Source organism: Cervus canadensis, chromosome 8, assembly GCF_019320065.1.
Source record: "Cervus canadensis isolate Bull #8, Minnesota chromosome 8, ASM1932006v1, whole genome shotgun sequence".
In the NCBI taxonomy this organism is placed as follows: domain Eukaryota; kingdom Metazoa; phylum Chordata; class Mammalia; order Artiodactyla; family Cervidae; genus Cervus; species Cervus canadensis.
Genome location: NC_057393.1, coordinates 29,759,291 through 29,771,523, shown reverse-complemented (window position 1 = coordinate 29,771,523; position 12,233 = coordinate 29,759,291). Strand labels below are relative to the sequence as shown.

The following is a 12,233-nucleotide window of genomic DNA, read 5'->3' as shown; positions in this document are numbered from 1 at the left end:
GAATCAGAATATTTTCTTGTAATGCCAGATCTCTATGAAATCCTTACAGTAGGATTTGTTTCCCTATTTTCTGCTGAGTGAGTGTTTTGATAGGCTTTATTATCTGCAGACTGTCATTCTGTTGATTATTTCTATATAGAAAGGTGAATTTTTTTTTAAAGTCACAATTTAGTCCCTGAGAAGTACTTCAGAGATAATTTTGTTGAATACTTTTATTTTATATAGCCCTGTTACTGAGTTTTTTGCATTCTGATTCTTTAGGAATGGAGGCTACTTGGTGGTCATTTCCAGATTTCAAAAACAACAATATGAGGAACTCCTGGAATACAGTGACCAGATTTTGAGAATAGAAAAATAAGAAGTGGGGTGACTCTTAGGGTCAGCCTGAGCCTTTTATTTATGGACAATTAATCCCAGTCACCACAGTGCTTGTTTCTTCTGGTTAAATTTTTATATTTGAATAAGAAATTCATTAAGAATAAGATGATAAGAAGTCCGAGATTCTGAATACAAGTAGTCTGGCTCTGCAGGTATTAGGTCCTCACTGAATCCTAGTGCCCAGGGACTCTGCTCTACGCAGACTGACCACACTCTTTACCCAGGTGTCCGCATGAGCCGTATCAGAACCTTAATCCTGACATCTCACATGCAGGACACCAGAAATTTATGACACAAGTGCTTTAAGTGATAATTATCATTTATCTATTTATAAATAAATTTATCAATTTAAATTTTATTGGTTGTTTTGGGGGGTAGGGAGGTAGTCTAGAAGCATGGGGTTGTAAGCAAGGAATAAGCATTCTGTATTGTGTAAGGCAATTAAATATTTCATCACTCTCACTTTTTTTTCTCTTCTCTTTCACTGTCTTTTCTTTGCCATACTCTCATTTTGTTTTTTTGTTGTCTCTCTCTTTTCCGCCCCCTCTGTATTTTTTAGGATAGCACTCACATTGATCTTTCTAAGAGACAAACTTGTTTCTGAATTTAAATATAACTCAAACTATAGGGAACAGACCAAAACAAATGGGAAGCTTCAGGGAAAGGACAAAGGGTGACACCTGCTGGAAGAACCACTGGTGGTTTTCATTCCAAATAGAATCTCCCTGGAAAATGTATATACACACAAACTTCATTATCAAGAAACAAGGCCCCCTGAAGCACATTTATGAGCTCCAGGATGAGAACAATAAAATAGCTAATTTTTACTGAGTGCTTACCCTGTGCCAGATGCTTTAATGTATAACCTTATTTAGTCCTCACGACTACCCTGAGGTAGGTATTATCATTTGTAGATAAGGACACTGAGGCCAAGAGAACTTAAGTAATTAGACCAAAGTCAATAGCTACTGAGTTGTGAAGCTGGATTTAAATCTAGGAACATCAGAATTCTTACCCCCTAAACTATACTGCTGGCTCTAACTATATAAAATATATGTTTATTAATCATACATACATATAGGTAATATAATTTTATAGTTAAAATAGATATACTTTTTCTCTTATTTCAGTGATACTTCTGAAAGGTAAGTAAATAACAACTAAAGGCAGTATGGTAAAACAAACCAGATCTCAAACATTATCCCACATGCTCTTAAAGGTTTCCAAATCCCTCTCGACATACAGTAAATCACAGAAGAAGAGAAGCTTCACTGCTACACTGAAGGATCAAAGGAAAGGTAAAGAAACAACAGGGAACTGGATTAATAGTACTAGAGGACAGGGATAAAGGAATGTATACACTCATGAGCGGAGACACTGATCTTCATAAACCATATGTAGTAAAAAAAAAAAAAAAAGAAAAGAAAAAAAAAAGAAAATCAGAAGAATTAAAATTACTTCTGTGTCTCATGCTAAACTTCCCAGAAAAATAAAAATTGTATACATATACCTAACTTTCCCATCTTCAAAGGCTGTATGTCCTAATCAGAAGACATACAGAACTAAAAGATGTGAAAAGCATAGAAGGAAAGAAAGCTGAATAGTCAGTGTGTTAACTGGCAGACAGCAGAGTATCACAGAAGAGAACAAAATAAAACCATAAATAATATATCTCTTTCTATTCTCTCTTTTCCTATGCACCCCCTGCCCAACATTCTTTCCTTTTGAGATCTGCTTATGTTTTTAAGGGGCTTCCCAGGTGGTGCTAGTGGTAAAGAACCCACCTCCCAATGCAGGAGACTTAAGAGACTCGGGTTTGATCCTTGCGCCAGGAAGATTCCCTGGAGAAAGGCATGGCAACCCACTCCAGTATTCTTGCCTGGAGAATCCCATGGACAGAGGAACTCCTCAGGCTTAACTTGTTAAAAGCTAGTTAAGATAAGATCTATAGGCTCCAGGATCCAGCCGATCTTGAGTCAGTCTTCGGAGAGGTGACTTGTGGCTGAAAGGTCCACACCAGGGTCTTCATGAGAATCCCTTGGGTGGCCCTGGGATTCCTGAGGTGGATTTTAACTTTAAAGCAAGTTCACAACACATTAGTCCAGTCTTCTCAAGGGAAGCATTCAGCAGAAAATCTGTTTAGTACCTAAGACAATTTTGTGCTTAGTCTCTCAGCCATGTCCAACTCTTTGAGACTCCATGATCTGTAGCCCACCTAGCTCCTCTGTCCATGCCCATGGATTTTTCAAGCAAGAATGCTGGAGTGGGTTGTCATTTCCCTCTCCAGGGGATCTTCCTGACCCAGGAATCAAACCCACATATTCCATGTCTCATGCACCGCTTGTGGATTCTTTACTAACTAAGCCATCGGGAAAGACTACACAAGATACAATATGAAGTAAACAAACTAATTCCAGAAGCCACATTCTCAAATTCCTTAAATGTTGTAGACATACTGTACCTTCCCATATAGTATACTGTTACACACAGAATAATAGATAACAAAGTCGTATCAATGTTGTTAGCCACTGGGCTCTGGCCCTTTCTCCACACCTTCTGACTGGTCTGACGGACGTGGACTCAATCCTCCAATGGAAGAACTGTGAGTATGAACAGATAATGTCCCCTGCTATAACATCTTCCTCTATTTCTGTCTTTGCAACACTGATTTAGCAAAAATGTATTCCGAACAGAGGTAGGGCTCAGTGTAAAGTGAAGACAAGAAACTGTGACAACTGATTTTGAGGATTAAGGTCAAAATCCACTTTTCCTTTCTTCTCACTGAATAAAGGTTAGGGAGTTTGCTTGGTCTCTCTCCCCACCTCTGTGCACACTCTCTTTCATATGTGTACATGGTTTAAGAAATTAAGCCTATTCCAGGACTTCCCTGGTGGTCCAGTGGTGAAGAGACTGTGTTTCCATCGCAGGAGGCATGGGTTTGATCCCTGGTAGGGAACTAAGATCCCACATGCCATGAGGTATGGCCCAAAAAAAGAAAAGAAAAGGAAATTACGTCTACCCCTTTAGAGACATACTCAAAAGAGTAACAATATTAATATATCCAATAAATCATACAATTCTGATGACTGCTGTGAGTCACAAAACTGCACTGATCATAAGCCTCCGTTCGTGGAACACTACTGGTTTCTGTGCTTATGCAGAAACGTATGGACGGACGGACGTGGTTTAGTCACTCTTTAGACATTCTTAAGTCTTTCAGAGTACATGAAGCAAGAAATACTTGAATACAAGAAATACTTGAGACATGACTATGACCATCTGTTTAAAACCACTTCCTTTTAAACCTGTTCTGATGAGAACTTTAATAACATTACCTAATAGTTGGGTAGGAAAGGGAATGTTTTGCATCTCTGCCTTAATTTGCAAACCACAATTCCTGCTCTATTACTGTACATTAATAAAGAAGCCTTAGTACCTAAGACTTGACTACACAAGATACAGAGAATGAAATGAGACTACATTTGTGAGAAAAAAATACTGTAGAAATTATAAAATGTTACTCAAAGATAAGGGTTTATTACTGTCAGCTCTGTCTTAGTATTATTGAAGACTCTCTAGAGGTTACTTAGAAAAATGAAAAAAAGAGCAAGTTGTCAAAATGGACTGACCCCACCAGTATTATTTTAAACAGTCTACTCTTGGGTGATCAACTTACCTCGATGGAGAGGAAGACTGTTCAGCTCTAGGGATGTAAATTCACAGATACAGACATAGAGTCTCTCACCCTCTTTTAGACTTGGAATGGTAACAACTTCTACAAAACTGCTGGGGAACTGTCCTGAAAATAAAAGCAAACATTTCCAGTATTAAAATTCTTTAAAAAAATAAATAAATAAATAAAAATAAAATTCCTTTTTTCTGTTCGGATACCAGGACAAAAAACTTTTTTCTGAGCTCATTTATAGACCCCAAATTAAAAATTCACTGAGTACTCATAGCTGGAAAATCTATTTTAGAAAATGTGCAATGCACAAAATAGGGTGCCTGCAGAACACAGAGAGTGCAGTTCAATCCAATAAGCATTTAATGGGTGTCACTCTATCAAAGGCACACTGCAGAAGGGAAAAACAGTAAGACAGTCTTGGCCCTGAAAGATCTTAAAATCTAGTTCAGACACAAAATCTAGTTCAGACATAAGCAATATTTCAGTCTGAAATCCAGTGTCAACTCATAGGTATACAAATTGCTATGGAAGTTCAGAGAAGGCAGAAAATGGGTCAGGAAGAAAATGAAAAATTTTACGGAAAAAAACTACAGTTGAGTCTGAAGATGGGCAGGGTTTTAACAGGTAATAGTAGATAGACAGGCCTGTCAGTTGGAAAGCATCAGAAAGTTTAGCTGATTCCACCTTCTATATATCTCTTGCATCTGTCCACTATCTCAAGACTCATCGCCTCGGTCCAAGCCACAGCTACTTCTCACCTCGATGCAACAACTTCCCATCTCGCCTCCCTGCTTTTGGCTTTGCCCTTTCCTATCACTCTTCACTCTGAAGCAGAGTTTTGTAAAATACAAGTCTACCTGTGCTTGAAGCAGCAGCCTGTTTCCATAACCCCTTTCCACAGCATGCGCTGTCCTCCATGATCTAATCTCTATTCATCTCCCTATGCCATCTCCCCCACCTCAACCATTCACACTTCATGCCAGACTGAACTTTTCTCAGTTCCTCCATGCTCTTTTCCTCTTTGATCCAGGGCCCCTGAATAAGCAATCCTCTCTACCTATCCTCTTTGACTTGCTAACTCTGACACACCATATTTATCCTAGCTGAGGTATCACATCTACTGGGAAATAATCTATTATCCCCCAAATATGGGTTAAGTATCAACAGAGTCTGTTCTCACGACTGTAAGATATACTCCAAGCCAGACATACATAAATACATGCAAATTAAGGCTGGATTTAATACAGATGCATATTGTGGGAGAAGAACTTTTAGCCTCCTCCTGAATTCATGAAAGAAACTGGTACTAATCTATGTTTTCAATAATAGAAAAAAGGAAACCAGGCACATGCAAAGTGGGAGATAAGTGCTTCTAGGGTACAGAGCAACTTTAATAAATTTAGGTCACCCAGGGATTTAGGAGGGCAGCTGGTACCTAACCACATCAACCTTTTAAAGGAACCTGCAAGGAGAGATGCAATGATAACAGACGGTCTCTCCTCGCTGGTAGAAACCACGGCAAACACATACAGAAAACACAAAAGGATCTGAAGTTTATTTATTGGGCTTGCCATTAAACCTTAATTTTTAATATGGAAAGAAGGGAGGGCCTATGGCCTATTTTGAATGTGAAGAATCATAAGCCTCTTACCTGTCACATCCTCTTTCTTTCCTAGAAGCCAAAATTCATCCACCACTGCCAATACCTCAATAATATCTCCCACAAAGAGTGGCAGTTCTTCTGACACACTAGGGCAGAAGTCAAAGATGGCTCGAACCACTGACCCGGCCTCCATCTTTTAAACCTGGAAAGAAAGGTCAAAGAAATGGGGAAGTAGAATTATTTAAGACACTGCAGTATAGACCTATAGCTTGAGAATTATCATTAAGATATAAAGGTACTTATAATGAAGTCAAAGTAAATAAGAAGTTTGTACTTTAAACCAATCAGAATGCTATCTCATTTATTTCTTTAGAAACAATAATTTCCTCATACCTTTTCATTTGATTTTCAAAGTCATTCTGGAATCGGAAAAAAAAAATGACCTATAGCTATGAGTAATAGAAAACATGCAATGTGGAAATACAGACTTTCCAATATGCCTGAGGAAGGCAATATGGAAATTAACATTTTTAAAGTACGAGGCAAGAGGGTACTTTTTTTTTTTTTTTAAGAGGGTACTTTTAAAATATGGTATTTAAAAGGTAGGGAATTGAAATATGGCATTTCATCTATTCCCCATAGCCATCTCTTTTTTATTTATTTCTTCCCTTTGTATTTCCAAATAAATTTTTTCAAGTTTAATTGATATAATTGACGTATACCTCTGCATAAGTTTTTGCTTCCCTGGTGGCTCAGATGGTAAAGAGTCTGCCTGACTGCAATGCAGGAGACCTGGATTCAATCCCTGGCTTCGGAAGATCCCCTGGAGAAAGCAATGGCAACCCACTCCAGTAATTTCATGGACAAAGAGAAGCCTAGTGGGCTATTGTCCATGGGGTTGCAAAGAGTTGGACACGACTGAGCAACTAACAGAGTATATTCTGCCTAAGTTTAATGTGTAAAGCATAATGATTTGACTTACGTACATCATGAAGTGATTATTGTAGAAAGTTTAGTGAATATCCATCATTTCATATAGATACAAAATTAAATGTATTTTAAAATTACATTTTAAACATGTATTTTTCCTTCTGATGAGGGCTCTTAGGATGTACACTCCTAATAACTTTCATACATAACATATGCAGTATTGGTTATACTGATCATGTACATTACATCGCTAGTACTCATTTATCTTACAGTGAAGTGACTGAAAGTCGCTCAGTCGTGTCCGACTCTTTGTGACCCCATGAACTGTAGCCTGCCAGGCTCCTCTGTCCATGGAATTCTCTAGGCAAGAATACTGGAGTTGACTGCTATGCCCTCCTCCCAGGGATCTTCTCAACCCAGGGATTGAACCTGAGTCTTTTGCTGGGAGTTTATACCTTTTGACTGCCTTCATCCAATTCCACCAGCCACCTCTGCCCTATCTATGGTGACCAGAAAATCTGATCTCTTTTTCTGAGCTTGTTTGTATCTGAAGTATAGTTGACCTACAACACCATGTCAGTTCCTGTTATATAACTTGGTGGTTCAATAGTCCTATACATTTCAAAACGATCACCATGATAAATCTAGTCATGATATGTCATCATACAAAGATAGGAGTTATTAACTATATTCCCCACACTATACATTTCATATTTGTGAATCATTTATTTTACAACTGGAAGTTACTTCTTAAACTCTCATCTATTTCTTTCCTCCTCCCGCCCACCTCCCCTCTGGCAACTACCTGTTTGTTCTTTGTGTCTATGACTTTTTTTCTGTTTTATGTTTGTTCATTTGTTTTTTAGATTTCACACATTGTGAAATCACACAGTATTTGTCTTTCTCTGACATTTCATTTAGCATAATGCCCTTTGATAATTCACATTATCAAAAATGACAAGATTCCATTCTTTGTTAAGAATTAGTAATATTCCATTATATATACACACACACACACACACAGATATATAATATAACCACATCTTCTTCATCCATTTATCTACTAACAGGCACTAAGTTTGCTTCCTAAGTTTACAGCTTTTGTAAATAATGCTGCAATGAACACAGGGGCTCATCTCTCTTTCTGAATTAGCTTTTGTCAGATAAATACCCAGGACTGGGATTTCTGGATCACACAGTAGCCCTGTTTTTAATTTTTTGAGGAATCTCCATACTGTTTTTCATAGTGGTTGTACCAGTTTATATTCCCACCAACAGTGCATAAGGGTTCCCTTTTCTCCAGATTACATCCTTGCCAACACATGTTATTTGGTCTCTTTAACAGCCAATATGGTAAGTGTGAAGTGACATCTTATTGCAGTTTTAATTTGTATTCCCTGATGACCAGTGGTGTTGAGCATCTCTTATGTGCCTGTTGTCCATCTGTACACCTTCTTTGGAAAAATGCCTAGATCTTCTGTTCATTTTTTTAACTGGGGTGTTTATTTGATGCTGAGTTGGTTATATCATTTGCAAATATCTTCTCCCATTCAGTAGGTGGTGTTTTTGTTTTGTTGATAATTTCCTTTGCTGTACAAAAGCTTTTTAGTTTTGCATAGTCTCTCTCCACAACTACCTTAAAGATGGGGGTATTGAGGCTCAGAAAGTTAGATAATTTAATTTGTTCAAGATCACAGAGTTTATAGCAGCAGAGCCAGGATTTGGACTGAGGCAATTCTGGTCCCTACTTACTTCTATTTTAAAAAAAGAAAAAGTAATTCGACCTGAATAACAGCAACAGTAGTGCAGATTTAAAATGCATTGAAAAATAAAAATCCATAAAAAGAACAAGAAAGATTATGTAGATGGCGCCTCCAGACAAGAATGAGTACACTATACCACATCAAGAATGTGTTTTCTGTTCAAAGAAGCCTACAGTTCAAACTTGCATACTACCTGCCATGGTATCTGTGCTGTTATAAGACAATGTGTCTGTTATTCTCTGTCAAGGGAGCCTAAGTGCATGCTCACCTGGTGGCTCAGGTGGTAAAGAATCTGCCTGCAGTGCAGGAGACCTGGGTTCCATCCCTGGGTTGGGAAGATCCCCTGGAGAAGGGAATGACTACCCACTCCAGTGTTCTTGCCTGGAGAATCCCATGGACAGAGGAGCCTGGCAGGCTACAGTCCACTGGGTCACAGACAGTCAGACACGACTGAGCAACTAACATTCCACTTCAAGCAACAGAAAGGGAGGCAATAAAAAGGAAGGCATATGTACTGGAAACCCTCAGGATTACTTTACTCTTCTCCCAGGTCTTTTACAAGAAGCAACAGAAGATCTCCAGAGTGTAGAGGCCCCAAGTCTACTGTTCTTTATTTGCCTCAAGTATTCATTTGGTGCTGGTAGAGATGAGGATTCTAACTTTCATCCCACATATAACTATGCTAAGTCACTTCAGTGTGATTCTTTTCGACCCCATGGACTGTAGCCTGCCAGGTTCCTCTGTCCATGGGATTCTCCAGGCAAGAATATTGGAGTGGGTTGCCATGCCCTCTTCCAGGGGATCTTCCCAACCCAGGGATCAAACCTACATCTCTTATATTTCTGACATTGGCAGGCAAGTTCTTTACCATTAGCACCACCTGAGAAGCCCCTACATATAACTATAACCAACATCAAAAAGCACCAAGTGCCTAATTGCAAAAAAGAATAGTTATAGCTTCGTTAAGTTTACATTCTAAGAATGACATGGACAAATATTTAGGCACATAATAAATTGTTTAGTCTATTAATGTAAAGTACCTGTAAGATTTTAATGACTCATGCAATACAAATGTTACGTATTTCATTTGAACTACTGAGTAAAAAGAGCTCATCTTTGTGTTCAGTTCAGTTGCTCAGTCGTGTCCGACTCTTTGCGACCCCTTGAACCACAGCACGCCAGGCCTCCCTGTCCATCACCAACTCCTGGAGTTCACCCAAACCCATGTCCATCGAGTCGGTGATGCCATCCAACCATCTCATCCTCTGTCGTCCCCTTCTCCTCCTGCCCTCAATCTTTCCCAGCATCAGATCTTTTCCAATCAGTCAGCTCTTTGTATCAGGTGGCCAAAGTACTAGAGTTTCAGCTTCAACATCAGTCCTTCCAATGAAAACTCAGGCTTGATCTCCTTTAGGATGGACTGGTTGGGTCTCCTTGCAGTCCAAGGGACTCTCAAGAGTCTTCTCCAGCACCACAGTTCAAAAGCATCAATTCTTCGGCGCTCGGCTTTCGTTACAGTCCAACTCTCACATCCATACATGACTATTGGAAAAATCATAGCCTTGACCAGACGGACCTTTGTTGGCAAAGTAATGTCTCTGCTTTTTAATATGCTGTCTAGGTTGGTCATAACTTTCCTTCTAAGGAGTAAACGTCTTTTAATTTCACAGCTGCAGTCACCATCTGCATTGATTTTGGAGCCCAGAAAAATAAAGTCAGCCACTGTTTCCCCATCTAAGATTTGCTATGAAGTGATGGGACTGGATGCCACAATCTGAGTTTTCTGAATGTTGAGCTTTAAGCCAACTTTTTCACTGTCCTCTTTCACTTTCATCAAGAGGCTCTTTAGTTCTTCACTTTCTGCCATAGGGTGGTATAATCTGCATATCTGAGGTTACTGATATTTCTCCCAGAAATCTTGATTCCAGCTTGTGCTTCCTCCAGCAGAAACTTTTTTCCTATAATGAGATGACTTGGGTATACAACGGAAAAGAGAAGTAGCTAGTAACATTCCCCACATCCTCTCCCACCACATATTTTCTTTAAGTATTAAAAGATATACAAATCTTCCCTAGTGGCTCAGATGGTAAAGGATCTGCCTGCAATGCAGGAGACCCAGGTTCGATCCCTGGGTTGGGAAGATCCCCTGGAGTAGGAAATGGCAACCCATTCCAGTATTCTTGCCTGGGAAATCCCATGGACAGAGGAACCTGGCGGGCTATAGTTCATGGGGTCGCAAAGAGTCAGACATGACTGAGTGACTAACACTCACAATTGAAAATCACACACTGAGGAGGCAGCGTAATGTGAATGCAAATTACTGGGCTCCTGGTGTCAGAGAGATCAAGGTTCAAATCCCAACTCCACTATATATTAGCTTTTTACCTTGGATATATTACTTGGGCTTCAGCTTCTTTTTTCAAAAAATGGACATAATCCTACTTTCATAATAACCATCAAGAGGGTGATGATAATGATAAAAGTAATTATACTAATGCCTAATAAGGTAACGAACAGATTTAAGGGATTATATCGGGTAGACAGAGTGCCTGAAGAGCTATGGATGGAGGCTCTAACACTGCCAAAAATACGGTTTTTCCAGTAGTTATGTACAGATGTGAGAGTGGGACCATAAAGAAGGCTGAGTGCCAAAGAATTGATGCTTTTGAACTGTGGTGCTGGAGAAGACTCTTAAGAGTCCCTTGGACAGCAAGGAGATCAAACCAGTCATTCCTAAATGAAATCAATGCTAAATATTCATTGGAAGGACTGAAGTTGACACTCCAATACTTTGGCCACCTGATGGGAAGAGCTGACTCACTGGCAAAGAACCTGATGCTGGGAAAGATTGAGGGCAGGAAGAAAAGGGGATGACAGAGGCTGAGATGGTTGGATGGCATCACTGATTCAATGGACATGAGTTTGAGTAAACTCTGGGAGGTAGTGGATGACAGAGAAGGCTGGTGTGCTGCAGTCCATGGGGTCACAAAGGGTCAGACGTGATTTAGCAATTGAACAACAATGCCTAATATTTAATTAGCACTTCTATATGTAGCACTATGACTTCCCTCCTTGGGTCTTCACAACAACCCTGCTGTATATAGTTGGTTCCCATTCTGCAAGCTCAGAGAGGCGATGTAAACTGTCCAGGGTCACATAGTAAGTCAGACATGGAATAGGAATGCAGATCTGTCTGTTTTCAAACCCATAACCAGTATGCTAATAGTGTGAAAGCACTTAGCACAGGGGAAATACAGTAGGTGCTCAATAAATGTTAGCAGTTTTTATTAAACATCATTTCCATAATCAGCTACAAGATTAAATCTGTCAACGATATAGCATCATCAAAGAATGGGATATTTCAAGTATATAAACACTACATAATTTACTATTTCAACGTGTCAAACGTGGTTAACTTTGACCATGTTTAAAACCTAGGCACATAACATAAATCCTTGCCATCATCAGAAAAGACACTAAACACTAACTTAATAATAAGCTCATTATTAAGACCGTTCCTTACTGTACTCCTCTTTTTTTTTTTTTAACCTTGTATTACTGTACTCTTCTGTAACACACAGTACCAGTGCTATGTAAGTTTTAGGTTTTTCTCTTTTAATGTCAGCCTTTGCTCTGCTCTCAGTTTATCTCCTCTGTCAACTTTTCTACCTCTTTCTAGATCGTTGTTTACAATCTGCTGGGAGTGGCAGGGAACCACACACACACCGCCAAAATTATTAAAAGTGTCTAGATAAATAAAAAGTAAGCATGCTCCAAATAAGAGGTTAACAAACTCTTCTGCAGTAGTAAAGTACATGTGGTAGTGCTAGAGTCCTTCAACAGTTATTTTTTATGTGCTCTGAGGCCCCTTTCT

At 39.2% G+C, this 12,233-nt stretch overlaps 1 protein-coding gene across 1 annotated transcript in view; it reads right to left on the bottom strand.

Annotated features, from left to right (window-relative positions):
* LOC122446048 (dynamin binding protein) overlaps positions 1–12,233 on the bottom strand; it is a 114,046-nt gene that overhangs the window by 75,655 nt on the left and 26,158 nt on the right. Inside the window, exons 2-3 of the mRNA XM_043475748.1 lie at positions 5,715–5,868; positions 4,055–4,177 (exon numbers count right to left, since the gene is read on the bottom strand). Coding sequence (XP_043331683.1) covers positions 4,055–4,177; positions 5,715–5,859 — 268 coding nt within the window. The 5' untranslated portion in view covers positions 5,860–5,868. The remainder of the gene's footprint in view (positions 1–4,054; positions 4,178–5,714; positions 5,869–12,233) is intronic.